The sequence below is a fragment of the Protopterus annectens genome, chromosome 7.part0, assembly GCF_019279795.1.
Source record: "Protopterus annectens isolate FY-2018-M chromosome 7.part0, PAN1.0, whole genome shotgun sequence".
Classification (NCBI taxonomy): domain Eukaryota; kingdom Metazoa; phylum Chordata; order Ceratodontiformes; family Protopteridae; genus Protopterus; species Protopterus annectens.
In genome coordinates, this window is record NC_056739.1 from 70968910 (window position 1) to 70996140 (window position 27231).

General features: G+C 42.0%; 1 protein-coding gene across 1 annotated transcript in view; it reads right to left on the bottom strand.

Annotated features, from left to right (window-relative positions):
• ITPR3 (inositol 1,4,5-trisphosphate receptor type 3) overlaps positions 1–27231 on the bottom strand; it is a 2403054-nt gene that overhangs the window by 745906 nt on the left and 1629917 nt on the right. Inside the window, exons 34-36 of the mRNA XM_044076491.1 lie at positions 23175–23295; positions 17045–17226; positions 1861–2009 (exon numbers count right to left, since the gene is read on the bottom strand). Coding sequence (XP_043932426.1) covers positions 1861–2009; positions 17045–17226; positions 23175–23295 — 452 coding nt within the window. The remainder of the gene's footprint in view (positions 1–1860; positions 2010–17044; positions 17227–23174; positions 23296–27231) is intronic.

Genomic DNA, 27231 nt, shown 5'->3' on the forward strand with positions numbered 1-27231 from the left:
CTAAAACAATTTACAGGGAACCTTTTCGGGAGCCATTCATGTCATTATTATGAGTCTGCTGCAAACCTGGCAGCACAGAGAAAACAGTCCTGAAAGAAAGTTCTAGAAAGTCCAGGTACTCAAAGAGAGGATAAATGGCTCTGTCCTTCATAGACTTACAGACGACTATCACATTCCATCCAGAAAAGAAGTTTATCACATTCTGGGTCATGCAGGCTGGACTTTGGAAATTTATTCATTCTTCTTGATGGTAGCACACATCAAAGCCTCATCAGTCAAAGCTGATAAACTGAATGGGCATCTGATGAAAGTACTTATAACCTTTGACAACCTCGGGGATAGCTGTATTAAGGCATGTAGAGAGCTTAGCACCTAGCAAAGGATGTGGGAATGGAAGGGGCAATGCTCAAGTAAAACACTTTGAATGCAAGCCCGTTTGACCTACCAGATTCAGTGAAGTAGGCTTGGCTGTGTTTTTCTGTTAGGCAAACCATTTCTGTTTTGGAATCCTGGGGATACAGGGAATATAATGCCCAGATTTAAGATAAAGCTATATTTAAAGACTATACCTGCACCAGCCTGACAGAGTTCTAAATTTACTTGCCTTTATGGGAGGGAGGATGACCATGAAAATCTCTTCTGAGGTCCCCTACTCAGACAGGGGTCAAGACAGGGACATCTTCTTAAATTGGATATGTGATGGCCAAAGACTGAATAGGGAAAGGGATCTAAATCTGAGGAAGTCTAACTCTTCTCCCATGAATAAACTTCACAAGGGTGCCAGTGAGGCCATTCAAAAAGTTATAAAATGTGACTAGCTCAGATGTCAACAAGGCCATTAATGAGATTCCAAACAAAGACCTTTTAGCAACCAATTTTCACAATTCATCAGTGTCCCAAGATCAACTTGTTGATAAAGGCTCACTATCCGAGATGTCTAAGTAAACCATGGGGGATTTACCTGCTGGCAATACAGTGGCACTTATGCAAAGGGAAGGCATCTCTCCTAAATCAACTAGATCAATAGTGCAGAGACAAGGTCTATGCTTGTGCTGTCAAGATCCTGATTGCCACCAGATGGCAGAGGAAGGAAGATGCTTTTCTCTCCTTGAGAGTACAGAAGATAGCATGTATGAGTGGTATATATTTAACAGTCAGTCAGTGATGGAGGCCAGGTTCTTGACAGGAGGTACCTTTGTCCAGGGGAGGGGTTCGAGGTTACCAAATGGGCTGAATCACTTACATGAATGGATAATGCCCCTCACTGCAGACACTGCAGCCCTGCTCTTTGGCAACCTGTCTAGACGTGGGAAGGTACGATACATAAAACAGCTTCTCCCAAATTAAGATCTGCTTCAGGGCAAGGACTCATCAAAGTGACTCTGAAGGCTGAGCATTAATCCTCAAATATTTGCTTAGCAGAAGAAATATGATGTAAAATTAAAAAAGACTTCCTAAGGTCCTTCCATTCAAGTCTACCATCAATGAGTAGGCTCTTCCCATGGCAGAACCAAGTGACTCTGGACAAATAGCTCTTTCTTGCTGGGTACTGTGACAAGGTTTGAAGAACTGTTGCTCAAAACAACTCACAGAAGAATATTTTCCTTTGTTAAAATATTACATTATGAGTTCCTTCATGCCTTACATTTATGCTTATAGTCAACATACTGGGACCTAAAACAAGAAAGACAAATTTATCAGGACTGAAAAACAAAATAAACACACACAATAACTTAACTAAAAAGAAATTTGTTTGCATTCAGTTACTGCTTATGACTACACAGTGCAACCTTCTATAACATCATATAAACTGCTATTTAAAAAAAAAAATAGTGCAGATAAATGCACAAGTTTACATACTTGGAGATGAAGCCCTTGCTCTCGTGCCGCTGTTTAGTATCCATGCTTTGTATAAAGAGTCGTTCAGGTCTGTGCAACACTTCCACTAGAACTGAGAGTTCTGCCTCCACCAATGGTTTCAGACGATCTTCCAGGGTAAGGATGACTTCCTTTATACGTGAAGAAATACAAAACCAAGTCAAAACTAACAGCTTCTTTGTCTTTACTTAACAGAGCTATTTTTAATTTCTTGTCATTTCTATGATTTAAAGCATACAAGTGTGTGTGTATGCATGAAATACAACTATTAATACATATGTACATCGCCCCCACATTCTCACACACACAGACACACACTAGTAATCTCTCAGTTTACTCTTAGCTATGTAACATTTTAAAAACAATGTCACCTCCTGTTTAGTTCTTGGTTTAATTTCAGTAAATATAACCTAGTAATATTTACATTTATAAGTGTTCGATATACAGAAGTCCCACAAGCAAAGTACGACAACATGAGCCACAAAGCAAGCATTGGTCAGCCTTCAGAAAGATCGAATGCACTTGCTAATCACCCCTCCAGTGTGTGCAGCACTGCTCTTTCTGTCATCATCCGTGTAGCTGTCATGTGCTAAGAAGCTGATCCAGGCTCTAGATTATACAGGCATATGAATGACAGCAATCACCCCATTTCACCAGATACATAACACTTTCATTCTGCTGTCTGCTGTACCTTCTAAAGTAACCAAAAATAGTACACTAGTTCCTTAAATTAAGCTTCAATATATTTTCTAGTTAAATTCTACCATAGCAATTACAAAATTCTCTACAGCTTTCTCTCAACACGCTGCCTTTTAATTCATGAGCCCCTCCAGTTTCTTTTTTTTTTTCAAATGCATAATCATTTCCTAACGCCAGCCTTACTTAGATGGGTACTTTAATGTAGGATACTATTTTCAAACTAAGACAACAAAACCTGCTTTAGTGTTATGTGCAGATCCTGAAAATGAACATGGCACATTACTGTTCACTGAGAACACAGAGAATACACAAATACTGAAGGAATAATCCAAGGAAACTGTGTGAAATATATTTTATGTGATTTATATGGATTGATCTAATGTGTGTTTACCTTGCTGTTAGATGGCTTTTCCTGAAGCAATGTCGTGATGTGGATATAGCTCCTGGGGAGTCAGACTGCTTTTCTTCTTCCTCTGCCCATATTGAAAGTAAATGAACAAAACACATGTATGTCACCCTCCCCAGAAGACAGTATAACTGTGGACCCTTCCTGGCCTTCATTCCTTCAAGATGAAAGAACTGTCCCACAATCAGCTGTTCATCTTTCTTCACATGTCAGTTCTACCAACTCTTATGCTCTATGTATTAACCCAGATCCACAGTACTGCAACCAGGTGACTTTCTCTCAGCCAAGAACGTTTGTACTAGTCTGTACAACTTTGATTCAAATCTAAAAATAAATATGTTACTACTTATACCTGAAGTGTATAAAAACAAAGTAAGACAGCCTCTTAGTAAAGGTGATAGTTTTCTTCATGTACTATTAAATCCAGGGTTAGAAATGGACCTGGAAATAAGGCGGGCCTGATGAAGACGTGACACCTGGGCACCCACAAAATTGCTGCACGTACCTCTCAACCTTTTAGCACAGGAATTACGGACAAAGCCAAAAATAATGGAGGCACAAAGGACCAACATCAGATTTCATATTTTAAATACTGCTCCAACAGACTCAGAAGGATGATGGAAATAAAAGGTATGTACTCACCATAACTATGCATCTGTGTTGTTCATTTTTATTTTCCCTCAATGAATGGGTCTTGGATTTGACTTTGGATCTGGCTTGGTTGAATTTCTTTCAGACTCTTGGTCCAACTCTCAAGCTCCATCCTTTACCCATAATGCCCATTACTGCTGCATTACTCACATCAAGTTTGTTGTTCTATCACAAAAATAGGTTATACCCACACACAAGATAAAGACAGAATAGGGACTCAAACAGGAACAGTGGTTCCAATATTCTATCAGACTGCCCCCAAATGAAAGGAGAGGGGAAAGAAGGGGAGGAAGTTGAGGAAAAATGAAAATAAACAACACAGATGCATAATTATGGTGTGCACATAACTTTTATATCTGATGTTGTCATTTTCATTCACTCCTCTACCAATTACACAAGAGTCTCCAGCTAAGATAACCTTGGTTGGCCCTCATGGAAAGATGTTGCAGAACCAAACGCAACTCTGCCTCTGGAGATTGAATCCAATTTAGTAATGAGAAATAAAGCTATGAACATTGGACCAAGTGGTTGCAGCACATATATCATCAATAGAAGCTCTGGTCCAGAAAGCAGATGCAGTAGCCATGAATCTAGTGGAGTGAACTTTTGGAGGTCTCAAGAAAGGCAAACCTCATTCAGAATAAACATATGAAATGCAATCTGTTAACCATTCAGCTAAAGTAACTTTAAAGAATGTCTTTCCCAATGTATTGGGGACAAGGGAAATGAAAAATTGATCAGTTTTTCTAAAAATCTTCTTCTTATGAAGACAAAAACGAAACCGTCTATGCACATCTAAAAGGTGATGCATGTATTCTCCTTTATTAGAAACATTTCGAAAGAACACAGGTAAGTTAATCATTTTGGTTGATATTCACTTCAGAGACTACTTTAGGCAGAAAGGATGGATTAGTATGCAAAGTTACCCTATCTTTGTGGAATATCAAGTAAAGTGATTTTGAGGAGAGTGCTTGGAGTTCAGCTAGCTGAAGTGATGGCCACTAGTAGAAAGATTGTCTACCAAGAAAGAAACCTGAGATCAGACTTGGCTGAGGGCTCAAAAGGAGGGCAAGTCAAACTTTGCAATAAAAGTGTGAGGTCCTACTGTGGTGTATGATCTTTAATTGGAGGTCTAAGCAAAAACCTACCTTTATGAGACATTTTGTATAACTTGGGAGAAGCTAGAGGGAAAGTATTATCCCAGTATGATAACTGGAAATGACTGATAACTGAACTTTGATGGTGGAAAAACTAGCTCATTCTTAAAACATGGAGCAAGAAAATCTAAAACAGCAGGGACAGGTGCAGTAAAAGGATCCAGTTCTCTGTGATGAGCCCAACAAGAAAATCTCTTCCATTTTCTCTTATATACCTTTCTAGTGGAGGTTTTTTCGGATGATAACAAAATATAGCGAACCGGGGTAGAATGCCTCGGCTGTCTAGCAGTCACTGGAATTGGAGAAACCATGTGATCAAACTGAGTCTTTGAAGGTCAAGGTGAACCATCCCTGTAGGGTGGGTGATCAGATCTGAAGAGGGATCCAGTGTCCAAGGAGAACATAGAAGATGAGACCAAAGGAAGGGGAACCACACTTGACGAGTCCAGAAGGTGGCAATGAGGATAACTTTGCTCTTCAACTGGAGTGCTTTCTGAAGAAATTTGGGGATTAGGGGTAAGGTGAGATAAGCGCAAAGGAGACCAGAGGGCCAAACGTGGACCAGAGTATCTCTTGATGACTTCTCCTGAGGTAGGATTAGGGCAAAGAACCTGCTGCACTTATTTTTGAGGGGAGAAGCAAAGAGATCACAGTAAGGTTGACCCCAACAACAGATGATTCTTTCCATCACACCTTGATTGATAGACCACTCATGAGGCATCAGAACAGTCCTTCTAGGTTTGTCGGCTAGCACTTTGGATTTTCCCAGTATGAGCCATGTGCCTTTGAAGTATGTCCCTAGAACTGCTCCCCCCAACTGGGAGGTGTCCTCGGTCACCGTGCCTACTAGACATGGGAATACAAAGGAATGACCCTGACAAATTTCATTGGAATGTCTCCACCAAAGCAGGGAGTCCCTGCAAACCTGAAAAAGCTTTACACGATGGATCACAGGCTGTTGAAGAACTGATGATTGAACCACTAGAGTTCATTGAAGAACACACTGTGGAAACAAGCAGTTGATAGTAAGGTAATAGCTACAGCCATTGATCCTAAGGCCTGAAGAATCAGTTTTGCTGGGGGAAAAGGGTGTGAAAGTAACATAAAGGATAGTCTTAAGGACTGTGCTCTGTTTGGTGGAAGACAGGCCGACTGACTGACTGTGTCCAGTTGAGCTCCTATAAACTCCAAGATGTGAATTGGCTATATATGGGCCTTGGCATAAATAACTGTGATTCCTAGAGACTGACATAAATGGAGTAAGTACTTCCTGGCCTTTTTGATGAAGTGCCTGGTTGGGGTGGTGAGGACCCAGTCATATAAATAAGGAAACACTCTGAATCCGAGCAGTCTGAGATGAGCTGCTACCACTGCCATGCATTTGGTGTACACCCTGGGGGCTGTGGTGAGATCAAAGGGCAGGGTTCTGAACTGCTAATGACTGGCCCCCAACTCAAACTGCAGATATCAACAGGAGTGTCTGTTCATTTTGATGTGATAGTACACATCCTGGAGACCTAGAGAGCACATCTAGTCGTCCTTCTGTAGAAGAGGTAGAATGGACTGAACCATGACCATCTGGAACTTGGAGTTCTTTACAAACTGATTTAAAATGCAGAGTTCCAGAACTGGCCTCAGGTCACCTGTTTTCTTTGACACTAAAAAGAACCTTGAGTAAGTTCTGACCACTTGGATGACTCCTTTGTCTAGCAGCTTTTGAAATTCTAGGGCTACTAACTCCTGTTAATTGGGTGGAACATCAGGGAAATTTTTACATTTGAGTGGCGTGCTTTTCAAAAAAAAAGAAATGAAGTACCCTCTGGATATAATTTTTTTTGCACCCAAGTGTCTTTTGTGATAGATGCCCAGACGTCCTGGTGCAGAGACAAGTGTCCCCCGACTGCCTCCAGAGAACAGCAGTCAGTCAACCCTTCAGGAGGGGTGAAAGGGTCTATCCAAAAAGGAATCTCAAAACCCTAGGTTTTGTGGACCTCCCCTGCCATGAGGGCAGCATCCTCCATTAACCCCCCCCCCACCTCTGAGAGATGTTTCCCCTTGTGAGACCTGAAAAGGTCCTTCTGACATTTGGAGCCACATATTTTTACCTCTGCACTGATTCCTAGAAAAGTATATCTGTGGGGTAGAAAAACAGATTCCCAAGGCTGATAAGGTCCTTCCATCTTGCTCACTATGGGAGAGTGTTTACTGTGGGGCCAAACAAAGAAAATCCATCAAAAGGAGCACTGATGAAAGAAGAATTAAAGGGCTCTGCAAAGACACACAAGTGCATCCAGCCATGTCTACTGATGGCTATGCTTGAACCCAGCACCCATGAGGAACTTTCTCCTGCATGAGAGATTAACCTCATGGATGCACTGGAAACCAACTGAAGGGTGATCAGCTGCGATGAAAAACATTAGCTTTGTTCAGCCAGTTCCTTTTTTGTGGCTACCGCCATAACTATGGCATCCACAGAAACTCACTTACTCCAGTAAGGCCTATCCATGGATGGAGCAAGAAACTTGTCTGGGTAACAGTGAATTGGTTCCACAGTATCCAGCTACTTTCATGCCCATTGAGACACAAGATCTACAAGGTCATCCACTGGAGGGATAACCCAAGATGTAGATGAGCCAGACCCAAACGCTTCTAAGAACACCGACTCCTCCTGTAAAGTGGGGCCATAAGACCATCAACCTTTCTGGTTAAGGATCTCCAGAATATCTCCAAATGAGATGTCTTCTGGTGGAGATCTTGGGGACTCCTCCCCTTCATTGAAGTCAGTGTTTTCAGTTAAATATTCCTAAGTGGAATTTATGTGTTTCCTTTTTCACAATCACTTCTGGGGGAACCTCCTAAGTGGGATGATCTGGAGATGTACTGGAAGAAAGGGGAAGTTCCTGTGCAGGAACTGCGTGGAAGCTCATATGGGCCAGCTGTCCTTGACAGATAGTGTGAAGGGGCTCAGAAGTCAGATCTGAAGGAGGTATGGAGGTAGGATCCAAAGATGCAAGACAGTAATGTACTCTCATTTGAGAAAATGCCTTCTCCATCACCTTGAAAGCAGAAGAAGCAGAAAAGCCATTGCCAGCCTCACTGGAGGCAAGACTCCAGGTGCTGCCAAGTTCCAATCCTGCCCTGGCTCCTGCCATGAGGGAGGAGTCGGACCCAAGCTGTCTAACACCGAGGTTCCCAGGGGAAACAATGTCTCTAAAAGCCTTGGAGTTGAAGGCCTCCCCCTGGATGCAGCACTGACACTTCAACTCTGAGGCTCATCCTGATTTAGGGGGATTGGCAGAAAACAAGTCAGGGACACAGAGTCAAAGATGAAGCAGTCTTCAAATCCAATGCTTCGACTCCTGAGGATCTTAGATTCAAGGGCTCCAAAATCACTGGATGGATAAGAGAAGGAGAGACAAAAGAATGGGATACAAGTTAAGAGCTCACTGATCTGATGGGAGATGGAGACGGAAAACCCCCCACCTGGATCTGAGCTCTGAGGAACTTCCTCATTATCCTATCCACTTCAGCTTCAGAAAGACTTTGGGAGGACCTGATAGAAGATGAAGTGAAAGAACAACAGAACAATCTTTTTGGTGTTTCCTGCAAGAATGGAGATCAAGCCTAGGGAAAACAGAATCTGGACAGAAATGGGGACATCGATGCCGAGGAAACTTGGATGTTCCAGATGTCTGATCCAAAGAAGTTGAATCCAAATGCTTAGGATGTTTGGCAGGTGGCTCCAGTGCAGGAGCAGGTTAAACAGACCACACAGGAGAGCATTTTCTATGTTCCCTGGGCTCCATAGTCAATTTAGACATCTTGGCAGTGGTATGAGTCCTAAGAAAGAAGCTCAAGAGGAAGGAGCAGAATCAGGCAGCAATCCCCTTAAAATTAATTTATTGAGATAATCACTTAGGGTCTGAGAGTTGAAACTCACACAGATTTGACAAGGGGTTTCAAAATGGGCTGCAACTAAGCAACAGACGCACTCCCAGTGGGCATCAGAGTTGGGTAACTTATGCCCAGAGGAAGTGTACTTTTTAAATCCTGTCAGCTTTTCAGGCATCTTAAAAAGAAAGGAAGGAAAAGGAAAGGGGATAGTAATTGTTTAAATGGCATAGCAAAATGAAAAGGAAGAAAAATACCAACAATAGTATTAGATAATTACTGTAAAGATGGGTACAAAAGTTTCTAGCAAAGGAGAAAGAAATGCCAGCAATGGTAATGAGAAATGCCCAGTAGTAGCTGGAAGGAAGAAAAAAACACCTAACACAGAGAAAACAAGTAAAGAGAGGATAGGGTGATAGAGAAAAGGTATAATTATGAAAGGAAAAGGAAAAGGGAGAAAAAATCTACATTTTACTGACAAATAAGAGAATAAACTAAGCTCACAGGTCGAGTGTGTGATCAATGTCAGTACCATAACAGTGGCAAATGAGATCTGTGGTAATACAGGGGCATTATGGGTAAAGGGAGGAGCTTGATAGTTGGATCCAAGAGTCTTGCCCCTTTATCTGTTTAAAACTTTCATTTAGTGTCTCACTGCTGTTTTTTCTGCTGTGATAAACACTTCTGTAGTGCTTTCTGCCTAAAATAGTGTAGTTAGTAGCTGTAGCATAGTTTCACACCCTTCATCCCTATTGCTGTCTTGTTCTTATACTTGGTGGCTTTGCATCTGCCCACCTGCATTGTAAATTTGATCTGGGACACTGCTCCCTGTCCAGTGTCATTAGATCATTCTACCTAATACAGAGAGAACATTTGGGAAGGCCAACCCCCTTAGTTTCTTAACTTTGAATTATCTTCTGTCCTCTTTTTCCATTTCCACTTTACTAAAAAAAAGACAAAAAAAATTTTATTTAGCTGCTTTTATAGTATTTGTGTTTCCTTCTCCTACTCTATTACTTCATCTTGTTTTTTCTGCTACTTGTTCTCAAAAGTGGCCAATTGCATCTTCTCAGCTGGATTTATTACTGCTTGTTTTTAGGCTGTTTAAATTTTAAGTGTTATTCTAAGCCTCTTAGTTTTGGTTTAAGCACTTGAGCTTTAGGCCTACCCCTTAGCTCTCCCTGGCCTCTCTCCTCAGATTCTGACACATATGGATGGACAATTCCCTACTGTTTCTCCTGCCAGCCTAGTTGATATGGGCATCCACAGACAGTGTAGCAACTGCCTCATGTACATGGACAACCATCTACTACTACCATCTAGGAACACAATTTGTGAGAGATGCAATTACATAAAGAAGCTAGAGTCTATGCTCTTTCCCTCACAACCCAGTATATCTGGCACTGAGAAGGTTGTCAGCACAATCACTATACCGCAAACACCACCCACAACTATGCAACACACACCCACATATATGGAGGCTCTCAACAAATACACAACCAAACAAAGGAGACCTCAGAGGCAAAAACACATGCAAACGCCACAACCCTCCACACCACATACCATGCATAGTCCATACAACAAAGGCCTAACCATAAACCCAACATATTAGTCACAGGAGACTCCATTGTGAGACACACAGATGTGCCTCTCATCAGGCTGGATAAGGAGAAAGTCACGGTTAGTTGTTTGTCAGGTGCCAGAATCCACCATATCACACACGCACTCAAGTCTCTCAACAGCAGGTACTGTTATGACTCTGTCATAGCCCATGTTGGTGTGAACATCTTGAGACATACCTCCGTGGACTATATGAAGAGAGACATGATTGAGCTTGCTGAATATGTGTCCCAGGCAGGTATGTGCCTAGCCTTAAGCAGTATTTTGCCATCACCCAGAACGATGCCTCAATACAAACAGAAAATGATTGACTTTAACAAATGGCTTAGTTTCTAGTGTCATTCTAGGGGGATCCAGTACCTGACAGCCTGGGAAGATATGACTGACAGACCATGATGCTTTGCTAGAGATGGCCTGCATCTGTCTCACTTGGGCTTCGGGCTTCTGGCAAAAACCCTTGCCTCCCCTATAGTGCCTTTTTTTAGGAAAAGTCATGAGGTCGATACTACCAACATAAAAATTTCAACTAAACGCAAATTAAAGGTTGTGCTGTTAAACGTTAGGAGTTTAAACATGAAACTGCACTCATTGCAAGCATTCTTAACCCTGGAAGATGCTGACATTTGTGTAGTCACAGAAACCCGGTTCAAAGTTGAGGAGAGCACCCGAGCCTTACCTGGTTACTCATCATATGGATCCCATTCATCTAATCAAATTTCACTTGGTCGAAAATTATTTTAGGCAGCACACTTCACTGAAAGCTCATTTCACTGAAAGCTCATTTGGTCAAATTTCATTTAGTCGATAATGAAATATAGCCCAAGCCCCACAGTAGTGCGACCCTGGAGTGAGAATATTAAGTAAGGAGGGTGTGGGGGGCACAACCTCCCCACAATGGTGGGTGTGAGGGGCATAGCCACCCACATAATTGAAGTGTATTCACTGCTATATGCAGGTGTATCCAAAAATACATTGTTCTATATATATGTTCGGTAAAAACTACTTGCAATATGTGGGGGGCTACGCCCCCATATCCCTCATTGTGGGGGGCTGTGCCCCCCACACACACTCTTACTTAATATTCTCACTCCAGGGTCACACTACAGTGGGGCAGAGGCTATATTTCATTTTCGACCAAATGAGCTTTCAGTGAAGTGTGCTGCCTGAAATCATTTTCGACCAAATGAAGTAGATCCATCCTATCATACATTCAGATCCCAAACTGTGGGCAGCAAAGCCAAAGGAGGTGGAGTTTTAAAATTTATTAAAGGCACACATACACCTCCAGGCTGGTCAAACAGTATGACGCACAGGAGACACTCCAGGTGTAGTTAATCGTTGACAAGACCCCTATTCAAATTATAGCTAGCTACAGGCCCCTAAATTTGACTCAAGATGCCCACTCTACCTATCTTGACTTCTTCAAATCTATCAAGATTCAACCCTTTACCCTGATCCTGGGTGACCTTAATTACGCAACCATAGACTGGAAAAACTACTCATGCAAGAACACAAATCCCCAGAGATTCCTTGATTTTATCAATGTAAATGCCTTGGAACAGCTAGTCGAAGAGGTGATAATATCTTGGACTTGGTATTAACCAACATGAGTAACCACTGCAGCACCCCTACAGTATCATCCTTCCCTGGAAGATCTGACCGTAAAGCGGTCACTTTCGAAGTCACCATCTCCCCTGACCCCCTCTAGCTAGGGTCAAATAAAAAAACTTCTCTAAAGTTGATTACAGCCTGTGGAATGGACTAAACAGCTTCACAGCCCCCACCCCCTCTGTAGGAACTGGCACCAATGTCCAAATCTACATCAAAGTATGATATGAGCATTTATATAGATGCATGGAATCAGGAATACCTGACAGAACAAATCATCCTCTGCAAGGAAGAGTAAACCTATCTAGTGGACATCTGCAATAAATAAACTATATAACAAAAGGAAATAAATTGCTGTCCAGGACCAAGAAGGAGCAGGTGCCCAACTGGAAGCAATCTCTCCTTAGCCTGAACAAGCAAATAAGAGCAGTAGTGAAATCCTCTAAAGCTAACTTCGAGTCCAAATTGGCCACATCTACTAGAGACAATCATAAGGTCTTCTTCACATATGTTCACAATCTCAAAGGAAGCACCCAGATCTGTTCATAACTGGTGGTCAAGTACACCACATACACAAATGCTGTACACAAATGCTGTAGATATAGCCAATCTACTGGCTGACAGATTCAGTGAAAACTTCTCCCCTCTGTCCCCCATCAGTAAATCAGGATATCCCCAGTACCTGCCCCCTCCCCTTATCTCTAGGGAACAGGTCATCACTACCCTCTCAAAAGCAAAAAATACAGCCTCCATGGGACCTGATAACATCCTAGGCTGCATCCTACATGAACTCAGGTATGAACTTGCAGCACCATTAGACACACTATTCAAGCAAAGCCTGAGTACCGACTTTGTCCCAGACGAGTGGAGGACAGCCACTGTCATCCCTTTACACAATGGTGGAGTGTCCACTGATCTGGGAAATTACAGACCCATCAGACTGACTAGCCTGATCATTAACAGGGACACTGGCAACCTCCAAACACTCGACCCTCACAGTTTGGCTTTGTCAAGGGGAGGTCATGTCTTTGAGACAGTCACCAAAGCCATGGACAAGGGGAAGATGGTGCACACCTCCTATCTTGACCTGGCCAAAGCCTTTGACACTATTCCCCACTCAGGCATAATAGATAAACTCTCTCAACTAGGCATCAATCCCTATGTTACCAGATGGGTAGCAAACTAGCTGACTGATAGAACCCAACTAATCAAAACAGGGGAAGCCACCTCAAGCAGTAGACTTGTAATGAGCAGCATACCCCAGGGGATCAGTCTTGGGGCCTCTGTTATTCAGGATAGACTTCTATGAGGTGCACACCAAAACCAGTGAGCTATGGCTGACCAAGTGTGCAGATCACTGCAAGCTGGGCCCAGTCATCAATTCTCCAAGTGATGTGGACGTCCTCCAAGAGGGTCTCACCTAAACAAATGACTGGTGCCAGAAACATGGCCTCAAGCTGAATGCCAAAAAATGCATCATCATCCCCTTTGTGGAGACTGATGATCCCACATATTATCACACTAATAACAATGTCCTATGTACACATGTACTCAGTAGTGAGGGATCAGGGCACCCAGGTTGATAGCAACCTGACTTTTGACCACCATGTTGCTTTCATTGTATGGAAAGCTTTCTACATGGTCAACCTCATAAGTAAGGGTGTCTCATCCAGGGACAAAGAGGTCATAACATCCCTGTATTCTTCCCTTATAAGGCCAATTACTGAGTACAATGCCTCCTTCGGAATGTACCTCACAAAGCACATGCAGCAGCTGGAGAGACGACAGAGGTTCCTCACCAGGAGAATCCAGGGCCTCAAACATCTACCCTACACAGATAGGCTAAAAGCCCTGTCCCTCTACTCAGTTTCATACAGCCTCCTCAGAGGTGACCTCTGTCTGGCATACAAAGCAATCTCAGATCCCACCTTCATGGAACTGCTACATATCCGCAAGTCAAGCTGCACGCGAGTAACCCGTACGCGTGACCTCAATCTGGTCTGTGATATCAATAGGACCTGTTAGCAGGACAGATTTGTGTCCTAGAGACTCCCCCATCTGTGGAATAGACTCCCTCTCCATGTCAAGCAGAGTACCTCATTGTCCCTTTTTAAGCATAACCTGGATAACTGGATGGGGAAAGAGAAAATACACCCCTGGGATTCCACCTGTATCCCTGCTAGACAGGGGCTTTGGGTGCTGATTTATCTAAGCACGGGTTAAACTCTTGGCTAGGCTTACAAGGGCCTCAGGACCAATAGTCTAGCAACCTCCTATGATCTTATGATCTGAAAGAAATGCATCTAAACTGGATCCAAGATCAGATCTGAGACACATACATTGAGGAAGAATAAAAATGACAACATCGGATTAACAGGTTATGCTTTACCATGCATTTTCTGAAGGGTATTAAATCTGAAACTCAGATGTCTGTCATTATTTAGTGACCTCAGTGACTGCCAGAAAGCCACAGATTTTATGAGAAACTGATAAAAAATATGAGGGAGAAATCTGGACATTCTGCATAATCATGAAATAAGATCCAACAAACTACAGCAGTATTTTCAAACAAACAAACAAAAAAACAGTTCTTTAGAAGATTATGGCATACACAAGTATGAAATATCATCACAGAGGTAACTAAAAGAACATTTGGGATGTGGGCTTCACTCCCATTTTGAAAACAGTGGCAAATTAAACTAAATTTAGATGTATACAAATGGTTTAGCAAAACAAAATGAGTACATGCTTATAAATGTATATTTTTATACCCAAGAATTAAAAAAAATCTGCTATCAGACAAGACCAATGAATTGAAATCATTTTAAATGTAATACGTAAAACAAAAGCTAAACATACATAAATGTCAGCTCCATACAGCAGATGCAGAGAGAAGAAGCCTTGATGAACTGGGAATTTGTCTCATCTACCAAGGCCAGATTCTACAACGTGGTGTCGAGCAGGGGCCGGGTGAAATGGGAGTGAGTCTCTAATATTTGTTCAGCCAACAGAGTTTATAGGGGGTTCTTCAATTGTCTGCTTGAATGCCAAATGATATAGGATGCATGGTGTAGCATCAGCAATGCAGGCCTCTCTCTCCATGTGTGCTACAATGATGGGGAAGGAGGTGGTGGGAATGATAGGTCCACAGGGGATGGAACTAGACGGCTGTGTTATGTACTGGGAAATAGGGTGCATGTATAATGTAACATAAGCAGGAGTCCTAAACACCTGAATTAGTAATGAAGTTTACTCTCCAATACCATTCTAAAATATTGACATAATTATATTATAGCTGTATTCTCCTAATGGCCATCTCAGAGTTAAAATACAGTCCTTGTGGTCACTCAACAGTGAACCTATGTCCCTGAACTGGCATACTATTTTACTTCATTACCAGGTGTGCGCACACACACACACACACACACACACACACACACACACACACTCTCTCTCTCTCTCTCTCTCTCTCTCTCTCTACCTCTAAATTATGTTCAAAGGAAAGCCTTTGTGTATCTTCCTTAAATGTTATAGGATCCTAAGGTCACTCATAGCACATACTTTTGAAAGGCAACATAAACCTAGTCAGAAGTCGTCTGTGTGCTCCTTTTTGCAGAATAATTACTTAAAAGAGTCTCCAACCTAGTTTCCTCACTTCATTTGACTGTCTGCATTATCAAAGGTCATGACTGAAAGGGTCTCTGGACCAATTCACCTATCTGATTAATACACAAAAAGAAAAAAAAACAAACAACCCTTTACCACCTTAGTAGTTCTAGCTCCTTATGCTACAAGGTACCACCGTTCACACATACACACAATCTCACTGTTTGTAACTTCAGCAAAAACCTTGCCCTGAGGCAGTGGACTGTTAGTAATGCACTTAGGTAATACATAGTTTTACATTCCTTTTGTCCCACAACTATGAAGATTTGTGAGGAAGGAAAAAGAATATGCTGCCTTGAGTTTAATTTCTGCACCAATAATGTAAATTAGTAGTGTTACTGTTACCCTGATTATTGCTGCTATTTATGTGATAAGATTGCTACAAAATAACAGAAACAAAGGTTATTTTGGGAGCAGTTGGTTAAAGATGAGAGGCATACTTAACAGAACTGTGTGCCCCAGAGTGACAATCAAAGTGTACCACATATATACATATACTATAAAAGGATTTAGTTTAAAATGCATATCTTCACATAAACAACATATGCAGATATAACATACTTAAAAAGTACATCTGCACATAACTGTACACTTGCATTGCATGTGGATGGATATCATATCAGCTGCATTTGAACATACAGTGATGCAACAATGTATACACACTCAACCACTGCATGTACACCTTTATTGTCATGTTTGTTGTGGGCACACATGCTCATATACAGTTTACATACATGACACATACCTTAATCCACACTAAAACATACAGCTTATATATGTGACACACACCTTAATCCACACTAAACACCCATTCACACAGGACAGAAGCAAAAGTAAACATGCAGAACATACCAGCTTGTCACAGGGTCTGTGAAAAGGAAGGCATTAAGGCTCTAGCTTTGAAAGTTTGGAACCAAGTGGTGCACAGATAAGCCCTCCAACATAAGTATTCCTAGTTTTCAAAAGGAAGGCAGATGTTAAACCCAGATGCAGGAGCATAGGGGCTGTAAGGCAGAAGCAGTAGTTGTGATGGGTAATTACATGTTCCTTATGTGCAGGCACACGTATGATTCACACACTGTTGTGGAGCAAGACCAAAAATTGAGAGACTTTCACTTTAAAGTGGGGAGCTTTCTACATTCCCTCTTTATTAACAGGTTATCAGTACATCAGGCAGCATAGCATACAGTGCACAGTGTAAATCTAGATATGCATGCTGCCATCTCTAGGTCCATATAAACATACTAACCAGAAACACAAAAAGCACACTGCATAAAAGTCACCACATGAACAGCACATATGTCAGGTAGACCATACAGGAACATCATGTTGCACAGCTCTAAATATTCCTACGTGTAAGATCTTTCATATATACAACACAATGGCACTCATACACCTTAACGTGATACTTCCAAATATACACTACATTAATAATTAAAAGAAATGCTATTTGTATGTGTCACCTGACCTGTAATTTTTCAATGATGTTCTTGTAATCCCACTGGTTTGCGATCGTGGTACGCAGACCAGGACGTGTCGTTGCCTTGAAAGCTGCAGAGCCCCGAGAAAGAGTTGAGTTCACGTTGCTGGTAAAAATAGAGCTAAGCTGGGTTTCGATGTCAATGCCAAGCTTAATGGAACGACTCTTTGCTACAGGAATGAGTCACAGAAAAAGAAAGAGGAATGATGTATTATGATGCACCAACTAATATTTTTTTCTTTTTTTTTAATTATTCCATTTTATTCTTCAACCTTTATGCTGTTTCTCAGGCTATACATTTCCCACCACTGGCTATGCTGTTGCACAAGGTCTGCAAATATGCTGTTAGCACCTCAGCTGATCGAAAGGAAGATCCTCCTTCATGGGTTCTTAGTTGGAATTTTTTGATCAATCAGAATTTAAAATCCTGCACAGAAGGAAATGCCAGCACCTACCCCAAATCAGTATATGAAGCAATTTGCCAGCCACATAAATGCGCACATCCTTACAGCCTATGAGACTGCCCTACACCACCAGTGATCACCTTCCTGCCAAATAGAAATTATAATGCCAATTTTAACACCACAATAAATAAGTGATAAAAATATATACATCTCCATATTACAGACAACCCCTAACAGATACAGTTGCTGGAAGACCACTTTGTCGCAGGTAGGTGAGATGGAAGGAGCTGGAGGAAGGGTATTCCTGATCCATCCAAAAAAGCCATCCAATAAATCAGCTGACAAGGTAAGCACATAGCTGTTGCATTCAACACTGATGTTCCTCTATGATGGGTGCTTGCTAGGCTGAAATACCAAACAGTAACCACAAGGGTGGAAACAGCCAGTAAACTTCACATGCACAGAACTCACATGGCTGAGCCCTGGTGTACAAAACACCAAAATTTGGCCCTATTCTCCTATGTTCCTTGAGATTATAGGTCTTGATGAAAATACAAACCAAAGACAATGTGGCCACAACTGAGACATTCCTGGAGTAGACATTTGACGGTAGCCACTCCTTCACTGAAGTGGGCTTTGACTACAACATTTGTAAGTAGGCAGTTAGCTAACTGACAGCAGAGGAAACTCAAACTTGTGATCCTTTTGGAAAGTGTCTACTTAGTAAATGCAAGCCCTTCACTGTCTAAAGCAAAGAAAATGACAACGGGTCCATCTTTCTAAACTCATACTTGCTTCTTGGTTAGTACCTGAAAAGCTGATGAACATCCAGGTTGTCAAAGCCCTTTCTCTCCTCTTTTCTACTATAAAGAAAACCAGGAGGTTGAAGAACTGGTTCAGGAAATGCTCCAAAAGAAAGTCTGGAGGAACCACGGGCCAGTTATAAGGGACACACTTTCTCTGTGAAGGATCTAACAAAGTTCTCTGCATATAAAGACCAGTAGCTCCAATGTGTACTTCTGATGGCCACCAGAAAAAAGTCTCTTTCTCTTTCAAGGCGGGCCAAGTCTGAAAGAAAAAGGAATGGAGGTGACAGAAGGAAGATCTCAGAAATGGTACCAGAGGTGAGAGTCTGCTTCCTGTTATACATGTCCTGGGGGGTTTGGCTGAAGAGAACGTCCCTCATGAAGTGGGCATCCAGGATGCTGTTCTCAAGTTCCTGCATCGGGAAGGAAAATCTATGCCTTGGCATGTATCCACAATATGGCAGCCAGAAGTGCGCCTCCTTGACTCCCCATATCTTTGATCAGGGTTCAAGCCCTCATTAGTAGAGGACATGTTCACAACCTGCTGCTGTATGAAAAGGAGGGTCTATCTGGACATGGAACCTACTTGAGATGGTCAGAATTAGGCTTGCTTTTTGGGTATTTGTCATTGTGTTGCTGCTCTATCTAATGCCTGGGACTGTGAGAAAGACCCTCCCACTGATTCCCACATGAAGAGCTCCTTATCACTGCCATTTCTGTAAAATAATCCAGTAACCTTTTTACGTGTTGATACCGAGCATCCAGGTAGGACCTCTGGCAGTTGTGACAGCTGACAATGTGCTGCTCTCTAAGACAGTACATGTATTGTTACTGTACTCCTGGGCTAGTAACCTGATGGCCTCACAAACATCTGCTGTCATATTTAAGCATGCAAATGCAGGACGTTTATGACAACAGCAAAGATCAAAATTTGAACTATGAAAGTGATAAAAAAGAATCAATGGAATTTAGGGATGCACATACGTAGGCACATGGGGCTAGTGCAGTACATCATTGAGTGTACTGGTACAGGTATACATGTATCCTCTATTGTGGGATTTTACAGAAGAAATCCATATTCTGACTACAAGCAAAGGAATACCCAGCCAACAACTCATCAGGAAAGGCCCTTAATGATAGGCCTTGGCATTTTATGTTTAATGAGAAATTTGGTATGAAAAGGACAGATGTATAAGGCAGCCTTCTAGGGTGTCTGATGATATTTTGAAGACTACAACTATGATCTTCAGAAGAGAAAAACTATACTTGTGATTTTGGAGAATATATACTATGTTCAACATTGTGGTACCTCAGAGTACCCTTCTTCTCTGCAGTACTGTGATCTCAGTACCAGGGGTGTAGGGACGTGAAGTCATGCATAAAGGTGAGTATGCAAAAACATGTGAATCAATTTACTCTTGAGTTCTGACATTCACTGTATTTAAGCTGCAGTGGTGTAGTGGTAACGTTGTCACCTCACAGCAAGAGGTTCTCCCGTTCGATTCTCGGCTGGAGCACCTTCTGTGTGGAGTCTGCATGTCCTCCCCGCGGTTGAGTGGCATTCAAAAGACATACGTGAATGGGTGTGCCTTTGTTGAAGGTTGGGCATTGGGCTGGCACCTTGGCACCGTAAAAATCTACTGCCAATCATTAGCGGACCGGAGTTCTGCTGTGGCGACCCCTAACCAGGAAAAGCCGAAAGAAGAACTCTGACATTCACTGTATTTCAGCAAAGTTACACTTTATTCCTTAGAGGTGTGGAACTTACATTTATGGTTTCTGTCAGTATCCAAAACAATCCAGTCTGTAACAGCTTGAAATGGCAGCCACTGTTGTACACAGCTTTCATTTCTTCTTGACACTTCCGAATTAAGTTTGGGATCTCTATCATATGATAGAAGCCTCATTTGACTGAAACGCATTTGACTGAAACCATAAAACTGAAATTTCAAAAGACTGAAAAGTCACTTGACTGAAACCCATAAGACTGAAACCCATAATATTGAATTTCAACATACTAAATTGTAAACTGGACCATATAAAACCAATCACAAGTGTAACTTTACTGAAATACAGTGAATGTCAGAACTCAGAGTAAATTGATTCACATGTTTTTGCAGACTCACCTTTATGCATGACTTCACCTCCCTACACCCCTGGTACTGAGATCACAGTACTGCAGAGAAGAAGGGTACTCTGAGGTATCACAATGTGGACATAGTATATATTCTCCAAAATCACAAGTATAGTTTTTCTCTTTTGAAGATCATAGTTATAATCTAGTCTGGTTTTATATGGTCCAGTTTAAAAGTTAGTATGTTGAAATTCAGTATGATGGGTTTCAGTCAAATGATTTTTCAGTCTTTTGGTCTCAGTCAAATGCCATTCAGTCAAATGAGTTTTCTATCATATGCTAGGGATCCTTGCCAATTATCTGCTCCATTCTTTGTATCAGTTTTTTTGCATTGTTACCTGACTGTGATAGACATCGGGATTGATATCTGCATCCAATGCAGTTGTGGTATTTCTGTGTCATATATGTCCACACTGATGCATGTAACGAACACAGTTGCTGGTATTTCTGTGCCATATGTATCCACACCGATGCATGTAACATCTACCTTTGTTGCGCTTTTATTCTCCATCTTTCAGATTATCAGTATCTCAGTAAGCTGCATCTCTTTTCATATTTATTTGGTCCATTTTTTTCTGCTCTGTCTTCTGGTTAGTTACCTTTCCTGACCACTGCCCATCATGCACGATCCCTGCGATTTCCTTCCCCCTACAATTACCCAAACCATGGGAAGGAATGTCCCAGAGGCTGTACTCAGCACTGCAAGAGAGATCACAGGTGTAATATAATAGAGAAGAAACCAGTTAGAGATTAAAGGGCTTAAAGCACATAGGAGACAGCTTCTTGATGCATGTGGACTGTTTTCAACATCTGAATGCCCTTGCCTGGCATAATTAGCAGTCAAAATTTACTGTACTTTCCCATACCAACAGTCTCACTGCATCATCACCACCACCACTATCTTTGAGTGTCAGGAATTGACGTGATTTCTCAAAGGCCAATTTCAATACTTTTGTTGATCTGTTTGTATCATTGCACCAATGTAACAACATAGATCTGTCCTGCTGTTTGTTACCGTTTAATTTATTAGTAATGCAGTCTGTTTTACCTTTTAATCTGTTAGTAATGCAGTCTGTTTTACTGTTTAATCTATTAGTAATGCAGTCTGTTTTACCGTTTAATCTATTAGTAATGCAGTCTGTTTTACAGTTTTAATCTATTAGTAATGCAGTCTGTTTTACCGTTTAATCTATTAGTAATGCAGTCTGTTTTACCATTTAATCTATTAGTAATGCAGTCTGTTTTACCATTTAATCTATTAGTAATGCAGTCTGTTTCTTTGTAAATGCTGTACTTCTACTGCTGCTTTTTTTTTCCTGTGCTAGTGCAGAGTCTCTCATTTCTGCCAACCACTATAGTGTGTTCAGGCTGCCAGCTGAATACTCCCTTCTGTTTTCTTAATTCTGCTGCTACTCTTTAATGGTGGCAAGAGATACAGCTCTTCATCAGGTGGATCACCTCTGTCTTTGGAAGATAGAACCTGAAAGTGACTTGCCTACTGCAACCAGGAGAGTAAGGAATCAGTGCAAATATGCTAATATGAAAGCCATCACTGAGCAGTAGCTGCCAAAGTCCCTAACCTGAGACAGAAGATGTGTTATGGCACAAGTGCACATTAATCTGCATTACTACATGTCAGAAACTGAATGCCTACTCCTCTCCTTTTGCTCACCACTGATTTGCACACTTGCAAAATAACTGGTCATTTGACCTAAGGTAACAGAAACGGTGCTACACCAAATTCCACTCCCTCTCCCAAAAACAGACATGCAGGCTCTGGAATGCATCATCTTACCCACCCACCTCCTGCACTGACCCTCCAGTGACCTTTCCTGAACTCAATTCACCAGTGCCACAGGTGGATGCCTTACCATACGCATACATGCCATATTTATTTTGCTGGCTTGAAATTTTACCCAACAATATCATGGCTGAAAAAGACCTCCTACATAATGTCTGAATACCTTAAATAAAGTAACTGATGCACTGTTAACCATATTCTGCCCATTTCTAAAGTCAGTAAACATCTACCATGCACTCTGCAAATCAGTCTACCTTTTAGAGGCTTACCAAAAAACCAGTACATTTTAGGAAGTGAAGAGTATTATCATACCTACTACAAATCTTACTGTTATGACATTCTCAATCGAGAAAAACGGTCCAGGCAAAAACAAGGATGGTTGTCAACTTATTTAATCAAATGTCACAAGTGCTTTCACCCTGACTCAAATGCAGGGCTTTTTCAAGTGAAAAAACTAAATACATTGTAGTAAACCCTATTTAAGTAAAATCCTTTCAAAAAAGGCGCCAAAATATTTAAAGTACTACACAATCCCGGCATTCTGGCAGTTATTGATGTCATTTGCAATGCATCTGTCAAGTCACCTGTCAGTCATTCTGCATCATTAGCTTTGTGTCAAACATTTGCACTACATTTTATTGGCTGGTAGGGAAATGATTTCCAATTGTACCTATACAAGCACAGTAATAACATTTTATTTAGCATTAAATACATGCAGCAGAAAAAAAAAACTAAAGAAATTGTTGAAAACCTTAACTATTCTTAAAGCCTGGTACAAATGCATTGCTTAAGTGATCCTTCTTAGTGTTTGCTGCAAAATTAACAACACCTGACCTGGATGCCTAGTACAGCATTCTATATGATATCAAGGTAACATCATCTCCCTTCACCCTAAGGACTAACACTAGCTGAAGAGTTACAGAGGAAGAGAAAACACTATGATAGGTCAAAGAAATCATCTTAATGTCCTTACCGACCATAGCTAGAGTTCGTATACAAGCCTCCACAGAACTTTTCTGCTGTTGTTGCAACCAAGGACAGTCAAGAAAACGCATAGTTGATTGGATGAGGTGGACCACTATATTCTGGTGTGTCTGAAAAAAGATACAAAGGGAAAGTGGATGATTTCTGTTTATAGTAAGAGCTACTCCATCATGCTTGGCAGAATGCAACTGAGAATAAATGCAGCCCTTTTTATGGAAAGTCTTGGGGGAATATTGGCAGAAGCAAGACAAGTGGAGTTAAAAATCCATGTCTTTCATTTTCTGCAGATGTCAAGTGTTTTCAAATTATGAAGCTAAATGGAAGACAATAGTAATAATCACCAAACACTACCCCATGGTGAAAGTTTCATGCTACAGTTAAAAATTACCTTCAGTAGACGAAGCAAACAAGAACTACACAGGTAAGGTTCAGTAATACTTCCTACATGGAAACATGGAATGAATTCTAATTGTACAAATACTGTTACAATTATGTCACATGCTCATTTAAAACAAAAGGCTGAAAGCAGAACTTCTCATTGATATGTGCAAAATAGTTACTTATGGTAGGCACAGGAGTCGTGTTGCCAAGCAAAAGTGATGAAGGAAGGTCAGTCACAATATATTTATAGTCAAGGTAGTGAGAAAGTCTAATGCTACACGTCAAAGCACGTTTACACTTGAAAACACTAAGACTTAAAACAAGGATATAATTATATATAAACATTTAAAACATACAAAATGTAGGGCTGAGGCAGCTATCCTTAATTACACATAAAACAAAAAAGAAAAAAAAAAGAAGTTATGTACTTGCCATAACATTCCATCTGAGTAGTTGTGCTTCATTTGTCTTCAACCTGTGGGAATACGGATTCGTATCGGATCCGAGCCGGCAAAGATTACTAGCATCAGCTCCAAGCTCCAGAGTCCTTCCCTTACCCATAATACACTTCCCTTGCCATCCATCCCCAGATTGAGTTTGCTGAACTTACAATTATAACCCAACCTGTTAAAATACTTGTGACCTATACTACAGCCCATAGGCTGAACATGCGCCAAAGGTCCGGGGGAAGGAGGGAGGGATGGTTGAAGACAAATGAAGTACAACTACTCAGATGGAACATTATGGTGAGTACATAACTTCTTTATCTGAAGTAGTTTACTTCATTTGATCTTCAACCTGTGGGACAGAGTCCCCAGCTACTAAACACCTAGGTGGCCCTCATGGAAGGATATTCCTGAGCATCGAGGAGCCAAAGGATGCTCTCCTTCTAGATGTCAAATCCAGTTTGTAATGGGAGATAAACATATGAGATGAGGACCAAGTAGCTGTCGAGCAAGTGTTATACAAAGATACTCGAGACCAGAAAGCTGCAGATGTAGCCATAGACCTAGTGGAATGAGCTTTAACCTGACCTGGAGGAGACATGCCTTTGTCCTTATAGACCTGCAGGATGCATGAAGAAATCCATCTCGCTATAGTGACCTTGGAAACAGGTTTGCCCAAAAAGGGTTTATAGAACGAGTCAAACGATCGGATTTACGAAAATGTTTTGTCCTGTGTAGATATAATCGGAACTGTCTGTGAGCATCCAACATGTGTAGTTTGTATTCCATCCTGTTGATAAAATTGGGAAAAAACACAGGCAAATTTATAGTCTGATTAATATTGACTGGTGATGCCACCTTAGGAAGAAAAGATGGATTGGTTCGGAGGGAAACTCTATGTTTATGAAAAATCATGTACGGGAATTTTATAGACAAGGCCTGTAATTCCGAAACCCTTCTAGCAGAAGTAATAGCTACCAGAAAGGTCATTTTCCACGATAGAAATTTTAGATCACCAGTCATGGCAGGCTCAAAAGGCAGGGTGACCAGGGCTTGGAGAACCAGAGTAAGGTCCCACAGGAGTACAGGATCTTTGGCCGGGGGGGGGGTGTAACAAAAACATAGCTTTAATAAAGGCTTTACACAGTCTAGAAGATGCCAAGGATGCAGAATTCTCACCCACATGAAAATGAGAACTAGCAGCCAACTGAAGTTTGACAGTAGAAGAACTGGCACCATGCTGGAAGATATCAGCTAGAAAGTCAAGGATGGAAGAAACAGGTGCAGTGAAAGCATCTAAACTCCTCTGAGGGGCCCAGAAAGAAAAACATTTCCACTTACTGCGATAAACCTTTCTGGTTGATGACTTATGAGCAGCCACTAAAATGGACTTAACAGAGGAGGAAAGTCCAGGAGTCCTAGCAATCATGGGAACTGGAGCAGCCAAGCAGTGAGCTTCAGGCTGTCCAAACTCAGATGAGGCACCCCCAATGGATGTGAAATCAGATCCTGAATGGGATGTAGGATCCAAGGTGGAGCCAGAAGGTGAGACCAAAGGAAGGGAAACCATACCTGGTGAGGCCAGAATGGGGAAATGAGGATCACCTTGCTCCCCAGTAGAAAAAGCTTTCTGCAGAAACCTCGGTATGAGAGGAACTGTCAGGTAAGCATACAGAAGACCGGGAGGCCAAACATGAACTACAGCGTCTCTGGAGGTCTCCCCCAGTGGGGGGTTCAGAGTGAAAAACCTGATGCACTTCACGTTGGAAGGAGATGCGAAGAGATCGCAGCAAGGTTGACCCCACTCACTGAAGATCTGTTCCACTACTCCACTACTGCCTTATTCAGAGACCACTCGTAAGGCATCAGAATGGTCCAACTTAGCCTATCTGCTAGGATGTTGGACCATCCCGGAATGTGCATTGCAATAAGAAAGTGACCGGTGGAGATCACCCATTCCCACACTCTCATGGCCTCACGACAAAGGGAATAAGATCTGGTCCCTCCCTGTTTGCTGATGTAGCAAACTACCGACATGTTGTCTGATTGAATAGCAATTGTCCTCCAAGGAAGAAAGGCATGAAGGGCCTGCAATGCCAGAAGGACTGCCCTCATCTCTAGGACAGTGATATGCAAGCTGGTCTCTATGGGGGACCACAGACCTTGGACTGTCCTGCCTGAACAATGCTCCCCCCACCCGGGTTGGGAGGCATCCATGGTTACCGTGGCTTGGGCTAGGGCTGGAACGAATGGTCGACCCTCCAGAATGTCCGGAGAGCTCATCCACCAAATGAGGGACGACCGACACACTGGACTTAGGTGGATAGAGTAAGATAGAGGTAAATCCAACAGGGACCACTGAACCACCAGAGTCCACTGAAGAATCTGCATGTGTAGTCTAGCACATGGAAGGAGAGTTATGGTCACCGCCATCGAGCCTAGGGTACTCAATACAGATTCCGCTGTCGGGAGATGAGAATGGTAAATTAGGAAGACATGCATCCTGTGGTTTTGAACTCTCTCCGAGGTCAGAAACACTTTGCCTTGGAGAGTGTCTATCCTGGCACCAATGTAGTCTATCACCTGTACAGGCTCTAGTAGAGATTTGGATGTGCTGATTATGGTACCCAAACTCAGGGCAAGTGTCATAAAGTAGTCCCAGGTTTGGGAAAGTAAATACCTGGTGGGAGCAGTGAGAAGCCAATCATCCAGGTACAGACAGACCTGAATTCCCTGAAGCCTCAGGTGAGCCGCTACCACCACCATCACTTTGGTAAACACCCTGGGGGCTGTGGTGAGACCAAAGGGTAGGGCTCGAAATTGGTAATGATTGGCCCCTAGCCAGAAGCGGAGGAATCTCCTGGAGCTTCTGTGCATTTTTATGTGATAGTAAGCATCCTGGAGATCTAACAAGCACATCCAGTCACTCTCTTGCAGGTACAGCATGATGGACTGTAGCATGACCATCCGGAACTTTTCTTTGGCAACTGACAGGTTCAGGGTACAGAGTTCCAGAATGGGCCTTAAGTCCCCCATTTTCTTTGGCACCAAAAAGAACCTGGAGTAGAAGCCCGATCTTGACTGATCTGGGGGGACGGTTTTGATGGTTCATTTTCCTAGCAGCTTAGAAATTTCCTGTGCCGCTGCTTCCATTTGTGTGGGTGGAATGTCTGGGAGGTGTTTGGGATTTGTTGGGAAACCTATGAAGGGGACAGAATA